The sequence below is a fragment of the Amphiprion ocellaris genome, chromosome 16 (genome assembly GCF_022539595.1).
Source record: "Amphiprion ocellaris isolate individual 3 ecotype Okinawa chromosome 16, ASM2253959v1, whole genome shotgun sequence".
NCBI classification, from domain to species: domain Eukaryota; kingdom Metazoa; phylum Chordata; class Actinopteri; family Pomacentridae; genus Amphiprion; species Amphiprion ocellaris.
Genome location: NC_072781.1, coordinates 7,106,849 through 7,130,965, shown reverse-complemented (window position 1 = coordinate 7,130,965; position 24,117 = coordinate 7,106,849). Strand labels below are relative to the sequence as shown.

At 39.9% G+C, this 24,117-nt stretch overlaps 1 protein-coding gene across 5 annotated transcripts in view; it reads left to right on the top strand.

The window, feature by feature from the left end:
- The window catches only part of ctbp2a (C-terminal binding protein 2a), a 75,408-nt gene extending 51,647 nt beyond the window's left edge, over nucleotides 1-23,761 (top strand). For 3 of the 5 annotated variants that reach the window (XM_023295384.3, XM_023295382.3, XM_023295385.3), the window contains 8 exons: nucleotides 7,888-8,042; nucleotides 13,767-13,911; nucleotides 14,594-14,800; nucleotides 16,613-16,827; nucleotides 18,830-18,960; nucleotides 20,257-20,384; nucleotides 20,482-20,605; nucleotides 22,105-23,761. In XM_023295384.3, the coding sequence (XP_023151152.1) occupies nucleotides 7,888-8,042; nucleotides 13,767-13,911; nucleotides 14,594-14,800; nucleotides 16,613-16,827; nucleotides 18,830-18,960; nucleotides 20,257-20,384; nucleotides 20,482-20,605; nucleotides 22,105-22,288 (1,289 nt within the window). In that variant the 3' untranslated portion in view covers nucleotides 22,289-23,761. Of the gene's footprint in view, nucleotides 1-7,887; nucleotides 8,043-13,766; nucleotides 13,912-14,593; nucleotides 14,801-16,612; nucleotides 16,828-18,829; nucleotides 18,961-20,256; nucleotides 20,385-20,481; nucleotides 20,606-20,885; nucleotides 20,964-22,104 lie in introns of all 5 variants that reach the window. The other 2 variants (XM_055018588.1, XM_035941562.2) reach the window with 1 other exon arrangement.
- The last annotated feature ends 356 nt before the right edge of the window (nucleotides 23,762-24,117 follow it).

The window sequence follows — 24,117 nt, the reverse complement described above, 5'->3', positions numbered from 1 at the left end:
TAAGAAACGATCCTTCTCCTCTCTGAAAACTCTGACTCACAGCGTCTGGCAGAGGAGCTTTCTGAGCTGCTTTTCCAAAGATCAGCCCTTCCAAACGAGAGAATTAGACACCAGATCCTATTCACTGAGGAGAGACGTATTCCTATGAGTTCTGCTTTTTTTATTTCTTCTTCTAACAGTTAAAAAGATGACTTCTATTTCTGTTGTCAGAATCCAAAAAGGCTTTTTAGTCTGGAACATCTGTAATCCATTTGTGGTTGAGAGTACGCTTTTGCCAGCTCTGCCAGAAGTTTTCGTATTTCCTGACGAATCATCCAGTTTGTGATTAGCGTTGGCTGAGGCTGATATCAGCTTCAGTCCGTTGGAGCTTCTCCCCCACCGAGGGATGTGACGACACATGACCTCCACTGGATCGCACTCTGTATCTGCCGTCGCCACTCAACTCGTCTTAGATTTTCTTCTTCAAGCTGCTGGCTTTGTGTCTTTACTACTCGCTGGCTTACACATAATGCTGGCTGTTGTGCTATGCTAAATACTTTGGGTACAATAACAGGAAATTGGCGCAGGCGATTTGCATTTTTATCCCAGCCAAAATATCTTACGGCCCTAATGTAAACCGTCTTTAATCATGTTGTTTCTGCTGCTCACAGAAGTTTATGTAACAGCAAATGGGCACTTGAATAACGGCTCCGCGGTGCATTTTTTATTCCCCCACTTAAGAGCGAGTCTGGTATTGGGTGGGACTCGATGTTTGGACAAGGAGAGTTCTGGCTCTGCTCGTGTGTTTAGCAGAGTCCAGGTTCTGGGTCTGGCTGTCGGGTGGGACGCCTGGCAAGCTGCTGACCCAACCAGAGAGGAAAGGGGGGAGAAAGAAAGAACCGCAGATAGATGGATAAAAATATAGAAACTTACAGAGAAAAGCAACCAGATTCAATCAGTTTTCTGGGGATATCACTCACTTATTCGAGCTTCTTTGCCATTAAAAATCCACAGCTCGGCATTTGAATGCAAAGAAGGCTGCAGGGTGTTTGTTTTCTTGTGTTTACAGCATAATTATTTCACGATCTCTATAGAATGAGCTTTGTTTTTTCGTGATTGCAAACTAGTTAATCCGAGATCTAATTGTCATCTTGTAATTATTAGAAAGAAAAGGCTGAACTCATGTTAATCATGTAAAATCAGCAAACATAAGGTACATTACTGCTTACATTTATACAGATGACTGTTATTAAAGCCGTCTGCAGCTGGCTGAGTCTCTGTTATATTCCACAAGGACCAATAATGGCCTCAAAGTAATCAACATGTGGTTTACAGAAGCCTGTAGTGAATGAATGAGACGTACAGTAGAGCAATATTACTACCAGAGCTGATGATAAGTGTACAACTTTATAGGCCTAACATATAAAAATGGTGTTTTGTCTTATTTACTTGCTGATTTTCTGACAATAATTTCATATTAATCTTTAAGTGAAAACCATCTGCTGTCCAATTTAATTACTCTTGGCAATTTAAATAGCAGAATTAATTATTTAATGCTTTGTTTCACACACTTACAAAAATCTTAAGTACAATGTTGTCAACATTGTCATGCAAATACATTATTATGCTGTATTGTTTTTCTAGCCAAGATATAAGTGCACAGTATCTCATGATAGCAAGTTACATTCCTCAAAGCAAATAAATCGATTAAAATCTTAACAACTAGAATAAAGAAATAAATGCAAAAAACCATACAGAGGAGAGATGTTTGTGGGAGAGTTTAAGAGGTCAAAGCCACATAGTAGTTCTGAAAGTATGCTTGAAAAGACCTCTTAACCTTCTAAAATGTATTATCAGATCTCTACACAGCGCGAAGTTAAAGACATTATCTTCACAAGGCATCAGAAGTGTGCTTGAAGCAGCTTCCTTTTGTCTGAATAAAACTGTTTGTCTTGCTAAAGAACAGCTGGCAAAAGACACAACATTTAGTTGAAGTCAAATGTCTTAAATATAAAGAGTCTGAAATACATCTTTCTGAGCTTGAGTGCTGCCAGTACACACCACTCTTACATTTGTCACAAAAGAGGTTGATTTCTGGATACATTTGAGAGAATTTTGCGATATAGAAGACGAGTGCACCTGCTTGCAAGTGTCACCTTATGTCGCCAACTTAGCCTCGATTCCAAGTGAGATTTCCCTCGCTGTTAATGCACTTAAAGCTGGTTTTTGTGATGCTCTGATTGTGTTTGACCTACACTGGCAGGATTAAATGTAGTGTGGTGTGAGCTTCTGCAAGTGTGACACGAAAGACTAAAGCTCGAAAAACTCATTAACCTTCTGAACCCCGAGCGGTTTCTGATCGTTCTGTTGCTCCCGTCACATTGTGTCATTTTTCACTGCACTGTAAAGTCCTGCACCCCGGTTGAAAGAGCACAACGGTGGCTAGAAAAAGAGGATTCACAAATGTATTCCATGCAGTATGACAGTAATACAGCCATAAATCATAAGAATTAGATTATTTCTTTTGCAAAAATTGATCAGCATCATTTTTCCTTGTGCCAACAGGTGTTTTCTGATACTTGTATTTTTAATTTGTTTCCAACTTGTCTCCATTCTGCTCTGTGTGAACACTGCCTGCAGTTCAACCCAGTTCAAAAACTAAGTGAACAGAAGTCATGTGACTCTCGGTCGCTGCTGAGTCAGCAATGGTTCCATATGTACTATGCACATGGGATTGGTAGTAGCTTACTCGAATTTACTGACATTAAAGCCCGGATATGATGTCAAATCTGTTCATGTCGCAACATCCGCTTTTAACGTGGTATGTAGTCGTCATGGCAACTGTAAATATGTAAAAGCAGCAGCCTGACTTGAGAACAGTGGGCAGCGTTGACGGGATAATGGGCCATCAGGGCGTTTGTATTAAATCTGTTGAAAGATAGGCCACTACGCTACGCTACGCATGTCATACATCTCAATATCCTCTCAAATTTCCCTCTTCTAGTTGATCTGATTTTGCCATTTCTGCCAGTGGTCCACAGGCCTGTTGCATATAGGCCTACTCCTGCATTTGCACCTAAAATGCTGTCAGTAATTTCCACCACAGCCTCCATAATTCAGCCAGGAAAGAGGTAGAAAAAGGCAACTAAAATACCCCCCAATCACTGAGATGCAGATTCGTACGAGACTAGTATTATCACGGGATGTCTGCGTTTGACAAAATATGGTAGGTAATTTGCAGTGGAATTTTTACTTTACAAATTACACACATGGCGCATTCGTACGGGTTTAAGATCACAGACATCCTCCGCAATTATTACAAATCAGCATTGATCCCGAGGTAATACTAATCCCGTGTGAATAGGGCTGTAGTTGTGCTGATGAGAGTGAAATTTTTTGTACTTTACAGAATCTCGTTGTTGAGTACATGGTTTGTTTTTGGAGGATTTTTAAATGAGACATGATAATTTGATAAAATATCACAATTTTAAGGCTAGATTTGGATCATTTTTCCAATGTCAAAGCACTATTAGAAAGTTGAAAATGATACAATTTCCTCTCTTTTTAGAGTTGGTAGCTTTGGTAAATTGTGTAATTATGCATGTTTTTTAAAGCATAACATGCCTTTTAAACCTGCCCCCAGGATTTGAGATTGAGAAGGTTAACCTTGACGGAACAGACAATCCTCACTGAGTTATTTCTTTATGCATAAGCGATACGATTCATGCATTTCTTATTGTCTAAGCCTTCACTTTATTCCGGTTGAGATTCAGTCCTTTCTGTCCAACTCTAGTGATCTCCTTCAAATCACCGACCAGGTCTCCGAGCCATTAAGACCTGCGTTAACAGCCTTGTTAAGTGTTAATTATCTGCAGATTCATCATGTGTTAAATGCGATGCCACGTTCTGCCTTATTAGGCCGAAGAAGGGCTATTAACCACCAGGAAATAATTAATCAACAGCTTTGTGACCTACTTCCTTCAAGTGACGCTGCTGTTTTCGGCCAGCTGCTTCTTATTTATCTGTGTGTACAGTATAAGAAACCCATTGTGTCCTTTTCATCTCGGAGCGCCTGTTTGCGTGCACACAAAGCTGTGTGTGTTGGCTGCGAGATGATACGAGTATTCTTCAGTGTGATTATGAACTCAGCAGGAGCGTGATGAGGAGGCGCTGGGAGAGATGCGGAGCCACAGGTGTGTTTCAGAAACAGTAGTCGTCTCTCCAGAGCTGCCTCGCTAACGCATACCGAACACAGACACACACACACGAGTCCATCCAGTGGGAATAATGCGTGCTTTCAGCTTATACTCAGAGAACAGAAAGCTTTCTGAAAGCTGTATATGTTTATATACCAGTTTTTATACGTGTGTGGTATTGATTTATGAATGTGTGCAAGAACCTGCAAACGTCTGTTCAGAAATCAGTTTGTAAATGTCTTTACGACGGCACATTTGAACAAGATTTGTACATGTGTAAAAGAATCTGCAAGTATACGCATTCAACAGCTGGTAATTTTATGAGTGAAAACTGTATTTATTCGATTTAGGAGCTGGGACAAAAATCAGATCACCTCATGCAAGATGTGATCATAATGAACATAAACAACATGATTTTTTTTTTTTTACATTTAATAAAAATGTATGCAAGATATATCCTTTGGACTTCAAAAGTCCCTAAATTATGTATTGACCCACTTACAGTTTTCCATTATTTTTTAGTGCATTTGTTATGTGCAGAATTATTTCCATATGCACAAAAATTATTCCTGTTTGCAGAGTTGTACATACATGCATGAATGTCACATTTGTGGATTGTGTATTTACGCATTTACACTGTCTTTTCCACTATATCTGAATATTCCTGCACACACTCACAAATCAGACACAGCTTTCAACATATTATTGCTTCAGTAAGGCCCTCCATAGTATTGTGCAATATTAATATTGTTAATGGCTGTCATATAGTCGAATATAATAAAAAATTTTCTCTTATTTCCAAACTGTTTTATAAAGCAGAGGTATAAAATGGCTGATATATTCACTATAAAACTCGTAAAATTAACACAGAGCGTTGAAGAGCAAAGGCATAAAACATAAAAGCATTGCATCAAAGTAGCAGCACAACAAGGTCAGTAATAACTAACAGAATTTCAGTTCATCCAAACAAGTCTATAAAAGTGAGTTTCAAGTAGCTTTTAGCAGATTATAATCAATCTGCTGGTTTGAGCTGCACAGCGGAGGCCGGGGTGAGTATAAGCTCAAGGAATGAGTTCATGCTGCACTTTGATAAAGTTAGGAACTCACAAGAAAGCAGCAGAGGCCTTCTGACTTTTATTCTCCAGAATGAGGCCCAGCCGTAAAATCAATAGATAATTCTCCTATAATCTATGTACAACCCCACACATTCAGATGCCATTTAATGTTTTCTCCCTCCAGAGTCACAGGAGAGTTTTAACAACCATGTCCTCAGGCTGAATAATATTAGAAGTAAAGTGATGGAGCATCTATTTAAATGCTCATCCAACAAGCAAAAAAATCCACTTGAGATGCTAACTTTAAGAGATATTAATGCACTCCAGTTTTTTTTCTCCCCTTCCTTCATTCCTCCTGCCTCTTTTTCTTGTCCGAGTGATGAACTCCTTTCTTCTATGTCACCTCTGCTTGTATAGAATTTGAACTACGCCCCTCAGTTGTGTGAATGTGGGTCACCTTCCTCTGTTTTAGATGGAAGCGGGAAAAGAAACAGCTATTAAATTAATTAACCCTATAAAAACACAGTCTGTCGGAGCTGCGATACTAATGATACACGGCTAAGCTCCTTTTTAAAATTAATCCTCTGGTTGCATATCTCTCTGATGTTTCAAGAACAGGTAGACTGTTGTTCTTCATGTTGTGTGTGTGTGTGTGTGTGTGTGTGTGTGTGTGTGTGTGTGTGTGTGTGTGTGTGTGTGTGTGTGTGTGTGTGTGTGTGTGTGTGTGTGTGTGTCTGTGTGTGTGCAGTTTGATGTGTAAAGACATGAAATGGTGTATAATTTACAGTCCGTTCCAAAATGTTCCTTTTCACATTAAGATTCCACAAAACACGTCTAATAAACAAATGATAGATACTATTAGACTAAGATTGTTTTTCATATTCCAGACTTGAAGGGCACTCTGATCTGGATCTGCACCAAAGTTTAATGGATCGTTCCTTTGGCCGTGTTCCACCTGTCCGACAAGTTTTGCGAAATTCGGCCAGGTAGTTTTTGCGTAATCTTGCAGGCGGACGGACAAATAGACCAAGACTAATGAAAATTACTTTGACTGAGGAATAAATAGATGAAATTTTGACCTATTTACTGAATTTTCATGCTCGAGGTTGCCTGGTTTGACGTTATTTCTCTGAAACGTGGAATTTAAAGCCTTTAAAAGGTTGATTTTGCATGTTTTTTATATCTCTACTCTTCTCATGTGAATATAAGAAATAGCAAATATGCATGATTAAATAAGGAACTTTCAAATTTAAAGTGGAAAAGCTAAACAACCAGGATCAAATGTAGATTCAGATGATAGAGGTTGTGGCATTACCTTCTTCAGCTCATCCTCAAATACAGAAATCTCTCAAGTTTTCTCTCATCTTTGGCAGAAATATTTGTGCTCATGTAGGATCCATTCATGCATAGTAACAAGCTGATTGAGGAAAATATATTTCCAGGGCTTTTGGATCATTAGTTAGTTCCAGAAAATACAGTTTCACAGGGATATTCTCCTCAAACTTGGAGAGCCGTCGAGAATCAAAATGAGTCCACACTGCTACTTCTACATGCCCCTCCTTTTATTCTTGTGGGTTTTTTTTTCAACGTTGCACACATCTGATCTGTTTACAGTGCATATGTTAGCGTGTTGTAGTTGTGGAGGTCACAATCGCTGTCCTTGTTTCCCAAAAAAACCGAGGGAGTTAGAGACACAGACATCGAGCGAGCAGGCTTGGATGTCCTCTCCAGCAGCGCAGATGCCACTAAATAAAATATTTCATAATCCTGCCCAAATCCTCTAATCACCATGACAACAGGCAGCAGGGAGCCAGAGACTGGTGGTGTGTGGACCCCCCCTTCTCCTTTTTCTTTTCCCTCCTTTTTCCCTCTTTTTATCTGAATTTGGGTCCAACGCTGTCAGATTTTTTTTTCTTTTGTAATTCCTCAATACTCCACTGTTTTTCTTCCCACCTAAAGAATGCATCATATTGATTTTAGAGAAAGAAATTTAAATCACACACTCAAGCGGTCAGTTGGTCTTTTAACCGGTGAAGTCAGACGCTTAAAATTTGTAGCTTTTTTTGCCGCTTTTCTTACCTGATGGGCCACAACTCAGTGAGCAGACGAGGATCGAGGCAGAAGATCAGAAAGTCGGTTCAAGAGACCTGAAGTTTAAATTCAATTACTGTGGTTTGTGCTTCAGTGTCAGGATGAGTGTGTAAAGGGCGTAGAAAGTACACACACATGCAGGATCACACACACTGAAGGCCTGCCGGCTTCTGTACGGTGATAGGATAATGGAGGTGATGACCTCACGGGGTGAAAGGACCTGTTGCCTGGTAACAGTGTGGATAACAGTGAGAGATGGGGGTAGTCATATCACTGGTGTGTGTGTGTGTGTGTGGGTTAGAGTGTGTGTGTGTGTCATATCGACCAGCGTTGCCAGTTAAAGGAGATGATCACGGTGGTTTAAAGTAGAAGAGAGTCAAGTTTAAGAGTATGGATCCCACTCAGGTGTGTTGGAGCCACCGATTTAGGCGAAACACACGACCGCAGCTCGAGTAAACGCTTCCTGCTGCGGGATGAATGAATATCCTGCATTTCGCTGCTCCTTCTGTAGTGTGTGTGTGCCAGACATAAATAATTAACTCCCTCTTGTCTTGGTCTCTCTGCAGGTATTCGGCCCCAGATTATGAATGGGCCTATGCACCCACGCCCCCTGGTGGCGCTGCTGGATGGGCGCGACTGCACCGTGGAGATGCCCATCCTCAAAGATCTGGCCACCGTGGCTTTCTGCGACGCCCAGTCCACACAGGAGATACACGAAAAGGTACAGAATCAGATCTCAGATGTCCACTTTTTCATATTTATTTATCCAAAAGAGTAGCAGCAGGAACCACAATTCTTAATGGTTGAAAAAAGCAGGATTTCAGGCTAGCTATTTAGTTATGTTTGTGTATATATACTTTAATCTGCACTCGTATTTTAACTTCAACAAAACTGCACCACTGTTATAGAATCACAGTGTGAGTGCACAGAGTGCCTTAATAAAAAATAAATCTGTTAAAAAAAATAAGGAAATAAATGTTTAAATATAAAGAGAAATAAATAAATAAATCTATTTTAAAAAATAAGGAAATAAATGTGTAAATATAAAGAGGAATAAATAAAAAAATAAATCTGTTAAAAAAATAAGGAAATAAATGTGTAAATATAAAGAGGAATGAATACAAGAATAGATAAAAATAAATTTGTTAAAAAATACGAAAAGAAATGTAAAAAATGTACCTTTATATTTCCATATTTTTAAATTAATTATTATTTTTATTTATTCATCTTTATATTTACAAATTTATTTACTTATTTTTTAACAGATTTATTTTTAAAATGCATTTATTCCTCTTTATATTTACACATTTATTTCCTTATTTTTTTAGCAGATTTATTTTTTATTATGGCAATTCTATGATTCCATACACTGACCTCGGATGTATCTTTATTCATAAGAAGATTTAGGTAGCATTTATTCATGAAGTTTAATTAGTTATTGCTGATTTGCTGTGAGTTTTATGTTTACTTTATTGAAGCAGCTACATTTCAAATCTGCCTAACTAATCAGCCAAGGAAATACGAAAAAAAAAAGAGATGAAAAAACAAAGAATTTAAATGATTTATTTGAAAGATAAATCAGGCGGTGAAGCAAAAACAAACATCTTCACGTACTGGACATAATATTTGAACCATATCTTGCTTCTTGAGATTCGTACAGCCATCTACTGTTTTCATTTCTGTCTTGATCTAATATTAATAAACATTGACCTGACATATCTGTGATGAAATATTCTAAACTCAGGGTTTATTTATTGGTTGGCTTCTGGTGCTGTTAGCCTTCATGGGCAAGTTCAGTTACAAAAAAACACACATTTTAGACACTGCAGTTTAATAGGAAAATCATAAGAAACTAAAGAAACATAGTGAAATGTAAAGTTGAATAAATTTAAGCAAAGCAAAGGAGGTGCATAAAAAAAGAAAATAGCAGGTTCATGGTTTCCCTCTTAGAGAGTTGACTCCTCTTCCATACTGTTAATGTATGAGAAATGCAGGCTTTTACAGTACCACATTTCTGATGCCTTTGAATGTGACACACGGTGAGTTTAGCACACAGTGCATGTTTAGAATGAATGTTTAGAATGAATGCTAGAACATGTCAGACCACGTAATGTCGCAGCACAGCCAGTGTGCTCGCTGTGACAGTAACAGTAACACAGTGACAGGATCTGCAGGAATTCTGATGCAGAAGCAGACACACACTGTGATACTGACAGAGGATGAACTTTGAATGTGTTCCTTGAATTATTTGCTTTCACCGCGGCAAAGAAGAAGGATCGTCTCTTTCTCCCGTCTGCGTCTCCTCCTCTGTAATGTTTTAATAATATTTCAGCCCACTGGCTTGTTCCACTCTCCCAGTTCAGCTATAATGGTTTCATCACTGGCTCTAATCCCACCGGGTGCTCCAGTGCTGCTTTGTTAAATAAGGAGGAGGAGGAGGAGGCTGGTAATAGAAATGCAGTATAATTGTTCTCAGCCAGAGTGGGTGAAACATTTGTTTTATTTTACAGTCTATACACTGGAGCCAGTGAGCAGCTATTTTACCCTCCAAGCGGGAGGGTTTTTTGTCTTCACACTCACAAAGAGAGGAGAAAAGCTTCCATTTCATGTTATATCAATTAGAGGCTCAACTGTGATGGATTTTTGGGACCAATGCTGATTTTAGGGAGTAAAAAAATTTCAGTTTCGGTCAATATTCATCATACATACACTACCAGTAAAAAATGTGGACACACCATCTCATTTAATCTTTATTTTCATGACTATTCATGTTGTAGATTTTCACTGACGGCATCAAACTATGAATAAACACATGTGGAATTATGTAGTAAACAAAGAAGTGTGAAATAAGTCTTTTATATTTTAGATTCTTCAAAATAGCCACCCTTTGCTTTGATTACTGCTTTGCAAACTCATGGCCTTCTCTCAGTGAGCTTCATGAGGTAGTCACCTGAAATGGTTTTCAGTTCACAGCCGTGCCTTGTCAAGGTTCATTTGTGGAATTTCTTGGCTTCTTAATGGGGTTGGGACCATCAGTTGTGTTGTGCAGAAGTCAGGTTGGGATACAGTTGACAGCCCTACTTGACAACTGTTAGAATCCATATTATGGCAAGAACCAATCAGCTCAGTATAGAGAAACGACAGTCCTGAACAATTTCAAATATCATAGAATAATTTGCACAAGCTTGAATCTGTACTTTAGTCCTGTACCAGTATTATATAGATAGATAGATAGATAGATAGATAGATAGATAGAATTGGCCAGCATTGACCAATAAAATCATCTTACTGACTTATCAATCAGGCTGTAATTTCAGCGCAAAATCTTCTAAAATATTCATTTCAAGTCATTTACAATTACAAAGTTGTCAGTTTTATTTAATGCCAACATAATGACTTGAATTTGTAAGTTATATAAAAGAAATGCAAAACAAATAACAATTGATATTTGCTGTTTCTTCTCACACACACACACACACACACACACACACACACACACACACACACACACACACACACACACACACACACACACACACACACACACACACACACACACACACACACACACAAGCAATCTCTGTCCAGCAAGATGTTGTGAATACATTTCACACACAGAGGACTCTTCTGGGAGTATAGAGCTTGGCAGCGATCCCACAACTGTAACTGCACAGCAGAGGGTGCAGATGGGGCGCTCACACACACACACACACACACACACACACACACACACACACACACACACACACACACACACACACACACGCACACTGACACACACACTTCAACAGCCTCACTGGTTTCAGCAGTGAAGTGCTGTTCACACGCAAGTATATACAACAAACTCACAGCGAGCAAACAAAAGCGCGCCGCTGTCTTTTTGCATGTGCTGCCTGCAAGTGAGCAGATGCAGCTATTAGAGGATCCATCACTTAAGGAATCGGCGTAAACTGTGGTTTGCGCTCTCTCCCCGTGCGACTGCGAGCCTGTGTTGACCTGCGAAAAAATTTTTGTGGCTCCCGCTGAGTACACTTTAAAAGAAATTTATTAGCGAGCACTCAGGGTCCATTAGCTGATACAGCACCGTCCTTGGAAAAACAAAGAAGACCCGGTGAATTGCAGAAAGATACAAAGTGGTGTGCTTTTCAAGTGTATTTGGCATCACTCTGTTGGTAAGCACGGTTTTTTATCAAGTACCGCTATTTTAGTGTAAAGTAAAATTGGTTAACACTCAAGCGTGTTTGTGGATGTAATTGATAAAATGACATGTATTTCACTTGTGCAGGAAACCCTGTAAGAGTAAGGACAGAAAAATGTTTAAAGAGAAATAGAGAATGTCGGTGAAGTGTTTTTATTTATTTTTATTTGTTCATTTTTTGCTATTTTGAGCCATTATTTGCAGAGAGACGGGAAACATTCAACTTCCTGGAACTGGATGTGGTTTCATTAATCCTAAAATTTATGAAAAATAAATGTCAAAAATGATGATTCTAGATTTAATAATCTTAGATTTCTGTATTGTTTTCTTCATGCATCCCTCCGCCTAATTTAGGCTCTAAAAATTTGCTGCCAGTACCTAAAACTTTCTAAATTCTCATGTCGACCTGCATTTATTTATTTTTTTGCACTTTCAGACATAACTTCATGACTAACTAGAATCCCAACACCAGAAATCTCTTCTAAAGCCCACTATCCTGTGATCATACAATGAGAGGTGCAAATTACACAGAGGAAAATGATCAAATCCTTTCTGGAATGAGGTTTTCTTTGAGCATTAGAGCACAGTCTTAAAGGAATTATGACCTCTTTCATGTCTGGAAGCTCAACATGACACCAGAGTCAGCAGGTGATTAACTTAGTGTTACGACCAGGCTGTCCAGGGTCACCGGATGGCAACAAAAGAAAGCAAAACAGAGTTATAGAGTGAATGGCTGTAATTTTATTCAGTAAGAGTAGGTTCACAATAAAATACAAAAAAAAAATGAGGGAGTTAAATGCAGATGGGTCCTACTGAAAAAAAAAGAAGAAAACATAACCTAAAGCGAACTTTACCCCACAAGTTGTTAACCTACCGAAAGAAAATAAAAGATAATTGATACAAAGGAAGCTCCTAGCCAAAATACAGGGCAGTAGCACCCCTGTCTAATCATGAATTCATTATATTTCTGACTATGCCAAAGATCTGCTCTTTAGCACTTAGCTCACATGCACAATAAGCACGACAATCAATGTTCCTAAATCCCCAACTGGACAACTCAACTCCTATGAACTGCAGCTGAACGCTGGCATGAATGAGTTTGAATGAGGTCCACCTGGCATCATGATTGGAGGAGTTTGTATGTCCGGGACTAATCCGACACTTCGCTTAGCATCAATGAACATAGCCTGTCTCAGTTAAAAGCTAAAAACCAGGCCCTAACAGCACCTGAAAAGCTCAAGTTTAACACCTAAAAATGTGCCTTCCAGCACCTTCAAACTCCCTAATTAACACATTGTATGTTTAATTTGAAATCATAAAACATTAGGGCTGTATTTGCTGCGCGGTGTTCATGATTCTCCGCCATACATGCCAGCTCCAGCTACAGAAGACCACTTTTTAACACGACCGCTAATTACCACAAAACAAGACCCATTTGCTCAGTTTTTCCACCCCACATAAACTTGCTCTCAGCTTTTATTCCTGTTGCACAGTGCGCAGTGATTCGGTGTCATTTTCCAGCATCGTCTCCAGCCAAGCCCGCCTCTGGCCGGCTTCGCTCAAGTAATGAGATTAATGCATGAGGAGCGCTTTAACCTTGAGCTTAGCATCCAGCTCCCACTACCACTAGCATCAATAAAAATGTTATATGGAAATCCATGGCAATGCTAATCTGCTCGGTTAGGTTAATTCAGTTAGCGGGTTGTGAATTTAAACCGGTTATTTAACAGCCTCGCTGTGCACCAGCTACTTGTTTATGCTCTCTGGGTTTCTCTGCAGCTGTCAGTCTACTTTATTGTCCTGCCTGCATCCACTCTAACCTTGTTTGCATACAGTCGGAGTGAATGGAATGTGACAAAAACCAGCTTTGGCAAGCACTCATTATACAGTAAACACACAGACAATCACTCATATTTTAGAGCGCACATAAACAATCCATTTGCATTTAGATGAAGAATAACAGACATAAACTTAGGAGCAGGAAAATGGGAGATGGCGAAACGGCTCTTATTCATGTTGGCTGCAACAAGTCGCTATACATGCTGTTACGGAAAAACCATCTGAATATCAATGTTGGGATGATAATGATTAAGAACAGTGATGACATTGTGATCATAATATAAATGCAAATGAAAATGTTCTGCTTTCGTCCATCTCCAACGTAGCTGATGATTGCTGAGGAAACACTGATGTAAACAGCGATGATGATGATGATGATGATGCCTCATCCTCTGTGATGTCCCTCAGGTGCTGAACGAGGCCGTAGGGGCCATGATGTACCACACCATCACCCTGACCAGAGAGGACCTGGAGAAGTTCAAGGCGCTGCGCATCATCATACGCATCGGCAGCGGTTACGACAACATCGACATCAAGGCCGCCGGCGAGCTCGGTGAGGCTGAGGGGACAGATGCGGGAGAAAGAATGTAGACATAAAGAAGTGAGGTCGTTCAGAGGCAGACGGTAATCATACGGCAAGAGTCATGAACAGGACGGGTCGCATCTGCCCATATGGCTCATTCACTCTCTACTAGAAGTGACGTTCGATACATCAGCGTATGAACAAAAAGATGCATTGTGGGTAGTGCACCTCTGGATGGACGCCAAAGCAAACTCTCCTCGCTGTATTGACTTAACATAAACAACATATGTAACAGGAATTATTAACTGCAAACAGAAGGTGTAATGGAACTGATTGCACATGCAGAGCAGATGCTCCAACTGATATGAAACTCTCCCTCTGATTCCCATTTGGCCCCTTCGGCATATGTTTGGTACGAGAGCAGGATTTAGTGTGATATCCTAATTATTGCCGTTTGTGCTACTACATTTCAGTGTGCTGTGACATGGATTTCTTTTGGTGGGCATAATTAGCAGCTATAATCATCCTCTTATCCTTCACATTTCAATTTAATACACAGCGTGGTTTTCTTTTGTAGAAGGTCATAAAGAAAGAGAAATTCCCCGCCAGTTATTTAGTAAAAATACTGCCGATCATCTCTCTTTCTAACAGCAGCTACATATCTCAAGGAACAGTCTCTTGAATTGTCATGTTTTTCATTTTTCTCTCCCAGGCATTGCAGTGTGTAATATCCCCTCGGCAGCTGTAGAAGAAACAGCAGACTCAACACTTTGTCACATCCTTAACCTGTACCGGCGAAACACCTGGCTGTACCAGGCTCTCCGGGAGGGCACACGGGTCCAGAGCGTGGAGCAGATCCGGGAGGTGGCGTCCGGAGCGGCCAGGATCCGTGGAGAGACGCTGGGCCTCATCGGATTTGGTGAGCATCTTGCTTTTCAGTGTTTTTTTTGTTCTTTTACTGCATAAATTGTCTACAACTCACATTCACAGCTTACATTTAAACATGATACTCAACAAGTGCATTTAGGTCTCTCTCTTAATGAAGGATACGTGGAAATCAAAGTGAAATTATTAGTGATGATTGAATATTCTCTGTAATAAATACCAATAGACTCATCAGTTTTTTAATCTGTGTTCTATTAGCTGAAAGACCAGCAGTGTGAAAAAGATTCTGCAGGAAAACGGGATGAAGCATAAAAATTAAAAAAAAAAAAAAAACAGATTTATACATTTTCTGTAGCACCAACTCAATGCATGTAGGTTCCCACGTGAAATTCAAATTTGAATTCAAAACAGAAATTGAAATGTAAAGTTGAAAGATAACTTAACAAAAAATTTGATAAGGTCAAACAATATTAATGCTCAAACAAAGATTTTTTACGTTGCAATATACGTTGTATCTGCCACTCCTGGGGTAAAATCTGAAAATTAATGAAATCTGCAGGTTCCACCTGTGATGGATCCTTATCCTTTACTGAAAAGCCTTTGAAACATCCTTAACTAAGCCAGAACATAAAGGCGTAACAAGAACCACAAACAGAATGAAAAGGGATCAAAAATGAATCCGAAGACAATACAGTAAGTCAATACTTGTAAGCAATACACGACATTATAATGCAGATATGCAATATAGAATGCATTCTATCAGGAATATACAATAAATCGATAAAAAAATGACATATATATATATATATATATATATATAGTTTGATTTGCTAATATTAAAAATTTCTGCGAATAAGTGAGACACGCTTTCATTTTATCTGTCATTTCTGTTATAATGAAAATACAAGAACAATATGACTATATTTGTAAACTACAGATTCCAAGCTTTTATGTGATATATAACATGTTGTAATTGCCATGAGTGAAATGCCTACAATAGCTAGGGCAATTTTCAGTAAAAAAAGAACCAAAAAATTAGTGGAAAATGTAGCATTTCCAGGTAAAGTAAAATGCAATGTAGAAAATTACACTGGAAATGAATTATTTTACTGCTACCACTCAAATGTATTTTTTTCAGCCAGCCTAAATCTGAGCTCCAACCACAGCTGTGCAGCATCAGTTACCACGGTGATCTAACAGGTTATAAGGGAGCCAGCTTTGTGACAGTGAAAACTCTCACCTCAGGCTCCACATACCTCATTAACCCCTCTGGCTGTTTGCTTGAAGGTGGAAAAAGATTACTGATATTTTTCTGGTTAACACATTTGGATTGCTGGCCCCTTTTCCATCCTTCTTCCCTCCCTTTCTTACTGTCCAAGTGCAGAACATATGAGAATGTTGCGTGGATCTGTCTGAACCACTTAGTTTTCCATTTACAGTCAAAACTGCACAAACAACTTTTTTTTTCAGTGCTCACACAGAACAGATAGCTAGCAGACCATGGTGACACTTTAACTCAATTCACTTAACCTACATAACTAAGAGTCTACAGTCACACCAGCAGTTCTACAAAGGTGGCACAGAAGGGCCTTGTGCTAAAAGCAGGGGGCTAATTAGGTAACAAACTCACAATAATAGCGATATTTTGCATTTATAGGCTCATGATTAGAGTGCTGATACCAAGTCAGTGTAGTGGGTTAGCATGCTTTCTAATTAGCACCAAGCACAAAGTATGGTGGCTGATGGAAAAATGTATTTGAACATCGAAACCAAATGTCAGCAGCAGCTGCTGAGACATTTTCACAGAACTTAGTCAACGTTTACTTTCCATCTCACGCCCCCTCAGGTCGCTCTGGCCAGGCGGTGGCCATGCGCGCCAAGGCGTTCGGCTTCAACGTGATCTTCTACGACCCCTACCTCCAGGACGGCTTGGAGCGCTCGCTGGGAGTCCAGCGGGTTTATACGCTCCAGGACCTGCTGTACCAGAGCGACTGCGTCTCCCTGCACTGCAACCTGAACGAACACAACCACCACCTCATCAACGACTTCACCATCAAACAGGTGGGAGGGCATCTTTAGTGCCAAGTCGTCTCTCTTACACGAGCCTCAGGTGATGGAAGATAAAGGGATCAAACATTTAACACGAGCTGATCTGAGAAGCTGACAGAGCCGACAGCTTATCAAAAACGTATATGTCTCAACTGGCAGGAGCTCCTTCTCATCACTTCTGACTCCTCGAGGCTGGTAGTGCAGCTTTAGCCCGGTGGACCAGCAGCTGACTGGCAGAACTTGGCCACCAGTGCTCCTTTGCTGGCAGCTTGCAACTACAGGCTGTTTAAACATGCCACTAATGAGCGGTGAGATGCTCAGAATAAGCACATGCAAAGAAACACTGGTGTTTGGAGAATCTCTGAGGATTCTGAGGGATTGGGGTATGGGGCCGGATGGCGGGGGGACATGTTTTGTGTTGTTATTGTAGGCAGAGAGTCACTGTAAATCAGTCTGTTCTCACTTGCAGCTTCTGTCCTTTCGTACCTCTCAGGTCACTGTGACCCAAACAAAGTGTGTGTGGGTGGAGAATGTGCAGTCAAAGTGTGTTTGTGTGCATCAACAGTGAGCCAAACATGGAGATCTTCGGGGTTGAAAAGATATGAATTTTAGTCTTATGTAAGAAAATTTATTATGTTGACCCAAATGGAGCAACGTATTCAGACATTCTTAGGCTGTAGAATTAGTAAACAGTAGCTTGTCTCAGTCATTACATGGTCTATGTGTAAAGATTTACCCTGCAGTGTAATCCAGCATACTGATTTCTCAAAGCCCGTGATATATTTGTGCACATTCGGAGCAGCACACCACACCTATTGTGAGCTGCCAACAAAGCAGTCAGTGACAAGCCAAGGAATGTTACTGACCAGCCAAGTCACAGTTGCCAGCTGAGTGGGCTGCCAGGCCAGGCGTGCACGTTAACCAGCCCTGATGAATCAGCTGCTCAGCTAACTACATCACGCTCTTTAACACCACAGTTTAACAGTTTAGGGGACCAGATTTTTGTCTCTAAATGATACATAAGTCCTGATAATATAACTGTGTGAACAATTTTTGGTCTCCATAATGCACAACACAGAAGTAGAAGAGATACTCAGCTTATTGCACACTCTCTTAGTTTTTTCCTGGCTACTACTGCCACCTGGAGGACATAAACTACACTGCAATTTATTAAGAAAGTACAATAGAATAGAATAGAATAGAATAGAATAGAATAGAATAGAATAGAATAGAATAGAATAGAATAGAAAAGCTTTATTGCCATCATACATGGGGGCATGACGAAAATATAAGTAGCTGCCACTGGACGGTGCATTGAAACGAGCTAAATCAACAACATTTAATAATAAAATCGAATGTACATATAAAACAAAACTAAATTAAGAATTCCAACATATGCAAAAGAGGTAAGATATATACAGTACAGTGAGGAGGTAATGAGATCAAATAAAAACCAGTGAAACAGAATAAATATGGGCAGGAGATTGCAAGTAAGCAGCAAACCCCAAGACCAAAACATAGAAAAAAAATAGCAAAAATAATATACAAATAATAAATAATATATATGTAACATACATATATTATACATACATACATATGTGATAGATAGATAGATAGATAGATATTCTGTAAAACCCAAATGTAGAAAATAATAGCAAACTTAAGCTATATGTATATATAAATAATTGAAAAAATAAAACTGATATTACATTTTTGCAGCAGTGGGTCTTTGTGCGTTATTGTTTTGAATTCCGAAGTCTGATGGACCATGGGTAAAAACAGTTTCTCAGCCTGTTTGTCCTGCATTTCAAGGATCTGGTGGCAGCTGCTTTAGTGTTTATACCAATTATGTGTATTTCTGAGATGCAAAATTTATGTCCACCTGTATTATTTTGTACATTGTAGTAAAGAAGAAGGTGGTAGTGTCATTTAAATGTCTTGATTTTCAATTCTGAAAGTATTATTGAGAGACTAAGAGCCTATTCTGTGCTGCTGTGTCGCTGTGTGTTTGTAGATGCGTCAAGGTGCTTTCCTGGTCAACTCTGCACGAGGAGGTCTAGTGGATGAGAAAGCTTTGGCTCAGGCCCTGAAAGAAGGCAGGATACGGGGCGCCGCCTTGGACGTCCACGAGTCAGAGCCCTTCAGGTCTTCATTTAGTCATTCAGTTCAATGTTTAACCCTCTGAACCTCAGACAGTTTCTGGGCATTTTTCTTACTGCAGTGTAAAGTCTTGCACTTTTCTGTTGAAACAGTGCAGCCATGGATAGAAGCACAGGGAAAATGTCTTCTGTGCAGTATGATGCCGTTTTAATGCCATAAATCAATAAAAACGGATAAAAATGTTGAAAAATTTACATTGTTTATGTTACAGAAAAAAATTAAAAATGGAATCAACATGTACGACATTTTATCAAGTGTCCACAGATGTTACTAATGTTGGGAAAAATGGGGTGCTCCACTTGCTGCATTTTGGATTTGTTGCCTTACTACTCTCCCATCTGCTCTGTGTAAACACAGCCTGCAGTTCAGCCTAGTTTACCTGAAAATGACTGTTGGTTGCAGCTGACTCACTTCCCTTTCACAGGCTAAGGAGTGATGAATTCTTAGATTTTTACAGGATCTGGTTACTGTATACAGTTCATTAAAATGTTTCAAATGGGACTTGTAGGATAAAAGGATATCGATGAAATATACTGATTTTAAGCTTGGATTTGAGTAATTTTCCCAATGGAACCGTTCGTCACAAAAATTGTATGTTTATGCACTAACAGAAAGGTGCAAATCTGATTATTTTTCAGTTTCTCGGTGTAATAAATGGTGTATTTTTGTGATTTTTTTAAAGGATAGCATGCATTACAAATACACAAGGAGATTTTGTGACTCAGAGTATGGATGTCGGATATTGGCATAAAAACGTTTTTTTTTGCCTATCATGAAAACCAATAAAATAATGCCTGGATTTCGCCGGCATTTACCAGCCCATAGAGGGAGGGAGGGAGAAAAGGAGAGAGGAAGAGTGGAACTGTTGTTTGAGACAATTAAAAAGGCATTTTTTCCATAACTTAAGTTGAAGTAGTTTTCTCTTTTTTGCGCAGACAATGTTTACATTTGGAAAGCCTTGTTGCATTTGAGAATGCATCCAATGGGGCATCATAATAAAATTAGGCATAATGTGTTAATTCCACGGCAGGAGATTTAGTTAAATAGCCCACATATATCGATATTGGTATTGCTTGATATCAGAATCAGAAATTAAGAGTTGGACAATATCGGCATGTCAGTTATTGACAAAAAAGCCAATATTGGACATCCCTAATTGAGAGAGTTAAACATGGTTTGATTTATATATGTACACCATAGAAATTAAAGCAATTTGGTAGAAATTGGTGCAGTTATTCTTCTTCTGATCACTTTCTTTGATATCTTTTCTTCGCTCAACAGTTTTTCCCAAGGTCCTCTGAAAGACGCCCCCAACCTGATCTGCACGCCCCACACCGCCTGGTACAGCGAGCAGGCGTCGCTGGAGATGAGAGAGGCCGCCGCCACAGAAATCCGCCGAGCCATCACTGGTAGGGAGGCGTCTTTTTAAACACAAGCATTCCCACGCTCGCAGATTTTGAGATCCCAACTCACCCGGGTTCAATCTTTCCCCCCAACCCGACACAGGCCGTATTCCTGACAGCCTTCGAAACTGCGTCAACAAAGAGTTCTTTGTTACGACGGCGCCCTGGGGAGTGATAGAGCAGCAGCAGCCCCAAGTTCACCCTGAGATCAATGGTGCCGCCTACAGGTAGGAGGTGGATTTATTAGAAGCCGGCGTCGCTCAGAGATCACCCGTGTCATCTCAGCACCTTCAGTAGTGAGGCTTAGCCGGTGGGAGAGGGGGAGTCTGAGTGTTCATATGTGTGTTTTTAACAATTCTGACTTTCTTTTCCTGCTGGGTCCGAGTGTTTGTGGCCTGTTTATACACAGAGCTTGGCCCGAGTCAGTTTATCCCATGTTAAGCTTAGCCTCTTGGTTTCTCAGTCTCTATATTGTCTCAACCAGACTGAACTGCTTCTCTCACACAGCCGAGTGAACCAAACCATGGTACAGGCCATAGCAACGGGGGGAATGCAGGACAAATTATATACCTAATTCTCAACCAGGTAAATGAATACTACCACTGCTGGCCGACAGGCCGCGGCAAATGAATGACCTCATTAATAAAACCGAATCCCATTGAGATCTGTAGCCCTTGTCTGCTTCACACTCTAACTTACATGTTCTGTAACTGTACCCACTTTACCCAGCATCTCATCAACCCCCAGACCCCCTGCCCACCCCTGAAATAAACACTGCAACACAGCACAGAGTTTTTAAAGAAGCAGTCATACTTTTGCAAAATACCCTGCCACTGCTGTTTCATCAGCATATGAAGGATGAAGATTGAAAGCAGGAAGGTTTCAGTGGAGGATCACATGGAGTTATGTCACAGATAGTGGGTTGGTGGAGAATGGGATGAGGGAACGACACCAGATTTTATTGTGGAAAGTTTTACTTATGTAAACATTTGTAAAACCCCCTGAAACCAACCACCTGGGGTCATAAAAACTGTTTTATTTGCTATAAGTGCCACCATTTTCCCCTTTTCAGCTCCCAGTATTAAAGGAACGGTCACCCAAACTATTAAAATATATATAGAGAGAGAGATTTTTAATGATTGGAGACACTTTATCTTCGATAAGTCATTGCTGATTCATTTTAAGTGCTTCAGTAGCAGATAACTTCTTCCAGTTGCCTTTTATTGAAGCAGTTTCAATCACCATAACCTGGATGACTCCATCCAGTCAGACATCCTTCTGTATAATTGCTTTAATGTACTGGATTCAAAATGTTCTTTAAATCTGAGCAAATTAAACCAAATACAATGTTTTTTCTTTGTTTCGTAGTTTGGGTGTTTGACCCTTTAAGTCTTTGCCTACACAGCAGATTTTGACCCCTAACATCCTCATTTATTGCCTCCATGCTGCAGCGCTCCTTGTCATAATCGCACCATTTCTAGATTTTTAGTTCCAAAGAGGTAATTTTCCTCAATGATTCCACAAAGTCTAACGTGTTTGTATTCTATTAAATGAGCATAATTATTTGTGATTCATTTTGGATTGTACTTCTTGTCAGATTTTAATGTGCTGAATACTAGCTTCAACTTAGTAGGAGAGAAAACCAAATGAGCAGCAGCAAAACGGTGACATTTTGAAAAAATTTGCTCCATATTTTGCCCATTAAAGGCCTTTATTCTGCTTCCAGATTCCCTCCTGGCATGGTGGGCGTTGCCCCCGGTGGGATTCCCGGACCTATGGAGGGGTTGGTGCCCGGGGGAGTGCCCATCGCCCACACCCTGCCCCCCGGCACCCATCCGTCACAGGCCACCTCCCCGAACCAACCCTCCAAACACGGCGACCCCATGAGAGAGCACATGACTGAGCCGTAGGACTGCTGCTGCCGCCGTAGCCGAGCAGGGGGGACAAAAATCCATGTAAACTAAAAGAGAAAAGAAAAAGAAACAAACCCAGCAAACCTACCAACTCAACCATCCAACTGTACGCTTGACTTCAGCCATCTGAACCTACCAGCAGACTGCCTGCCAGGCAAAGTTTCACACGTTTTTCTTTTTTCTATGAAACCACTAAGCCCAAGTGAGGACAGTGGATGTTAAAACACACGCCTGAGCTGCCACACTGAGATGGGACTGACCGTCAAACTCATGCGCCGAAGATCTGAAATGTCTCCTCCCTCCATATCTGTTTTTGTTCTCCATCGATTTAAGTGTTGCTTTTGTTTTTAATCTTTATTTCCGAGTACATTTCAGGGAGATCCCTCCTGATTTCTGGGACACGTTGACAGTAACAGGATGGAAATCTCCCTCGAGCTTCACAGGACAACCCATAAAGTCTCCTTTTCCCTTGAATTTCATCCATTTCAGCACAAACATGTCTTGTTATATAGTTTGTTTTTTTTACTTTCTTCTCTTTATCTTTTATTCTGTGTTTCTGTTGCAAGTGAATATGTTTTTCTGTTCTTCAGTGTGTGAAAATGAATGGATTTACAGTTACGTTTAGCAGACAAAAAAAGAAATCTGGACTCCATCTTTGCTGTTTTTTCAGCCCCTGAATGTAGAGACGAGATGCGGGGCGATAGATGTGGAAGAATATTTTGGCGTATGAGGTAAAAACAACCCTTTTAAAACCCAAAAAAATGAAATTAAAAGGAAAAAGCTAACATTCGTGGTTAGGTCTTGTAGTGTTTCACCTCAATGACATATCGCTGTTGTAAGTTTCCCATCTCTGCTGAACTGAGGTACCTACAATGTTTGGTTATTGTTATGAACAGTGTCCCAAATATTATCCGATTGCATCCAAAGGACCTAAAGTATGCCGCAGCAAAAAGCGAGTGAGGTATGAAAGTGTTTGGAAAAACGAAAAACTGACTCAGGAAAAAAATATTAACCTTCAAATGTGTCCAACAGAAAAGAAAAACTCTGGATTACTGCTTTCCACGTCTTTCTCCATTGTGGTATTTTTTTATATATCAAATGTACATTTTTTTGATGTTCAAGGTTTTCACTCCTGTTAGATTTGTATTGCCTTGTTAAATGTTCATATAACCGTAGTCTTATGTGACCGACCCCCACCCTTTCCTCCTTCTTATAGTTTCTTCTTCTTCTTCTTTGTTTCTTTTTTTTTCTGCTCTAATGGAAGCCAGCTGCGGCTCTCGGAGGCATTGCGTCCTTTCTGAACAACAGCAGCCACATCCATCCCTTTAGCCCCATGATGTTAGCGAGAGACGGCTGCTAGCAGATTGTTTGGTTTTTAGTGTGAGTATTTGTATTTGTTTCTTGTACAAGGTGAACATATAGCATACAGTGCAGCTGGAACCAATAAATAAAACTTACTGTTCTGATTGATGATGGGTTCTGTGGAACGTTTTGTTTTAAAAGATGTTTAAAATCCTCTAAGCAAGGGATTTTCAGGATCTGATGCTGCGTTTGTGCATAACAACACTGCTAAATATAATCATGCTCTAACTGAAACTTAAACAGGATGTGTTGCCATGGATTATAGTGAGGCCATTTAGCCTGTTTATTACTATGCCAATTAACGGCGGAGTTATGCGACGATCGGTGTACGTTTGTCTGTGAATCTGTCTGTCTGTCTGTGTGAAACATTACTCAAAAACAGACTAACGGATTTGGATGAAATTTTCAGGGGAAGTCAGAAATGACACAAGGACCAAGTGATTAGATTTTCACATTGATGCAGC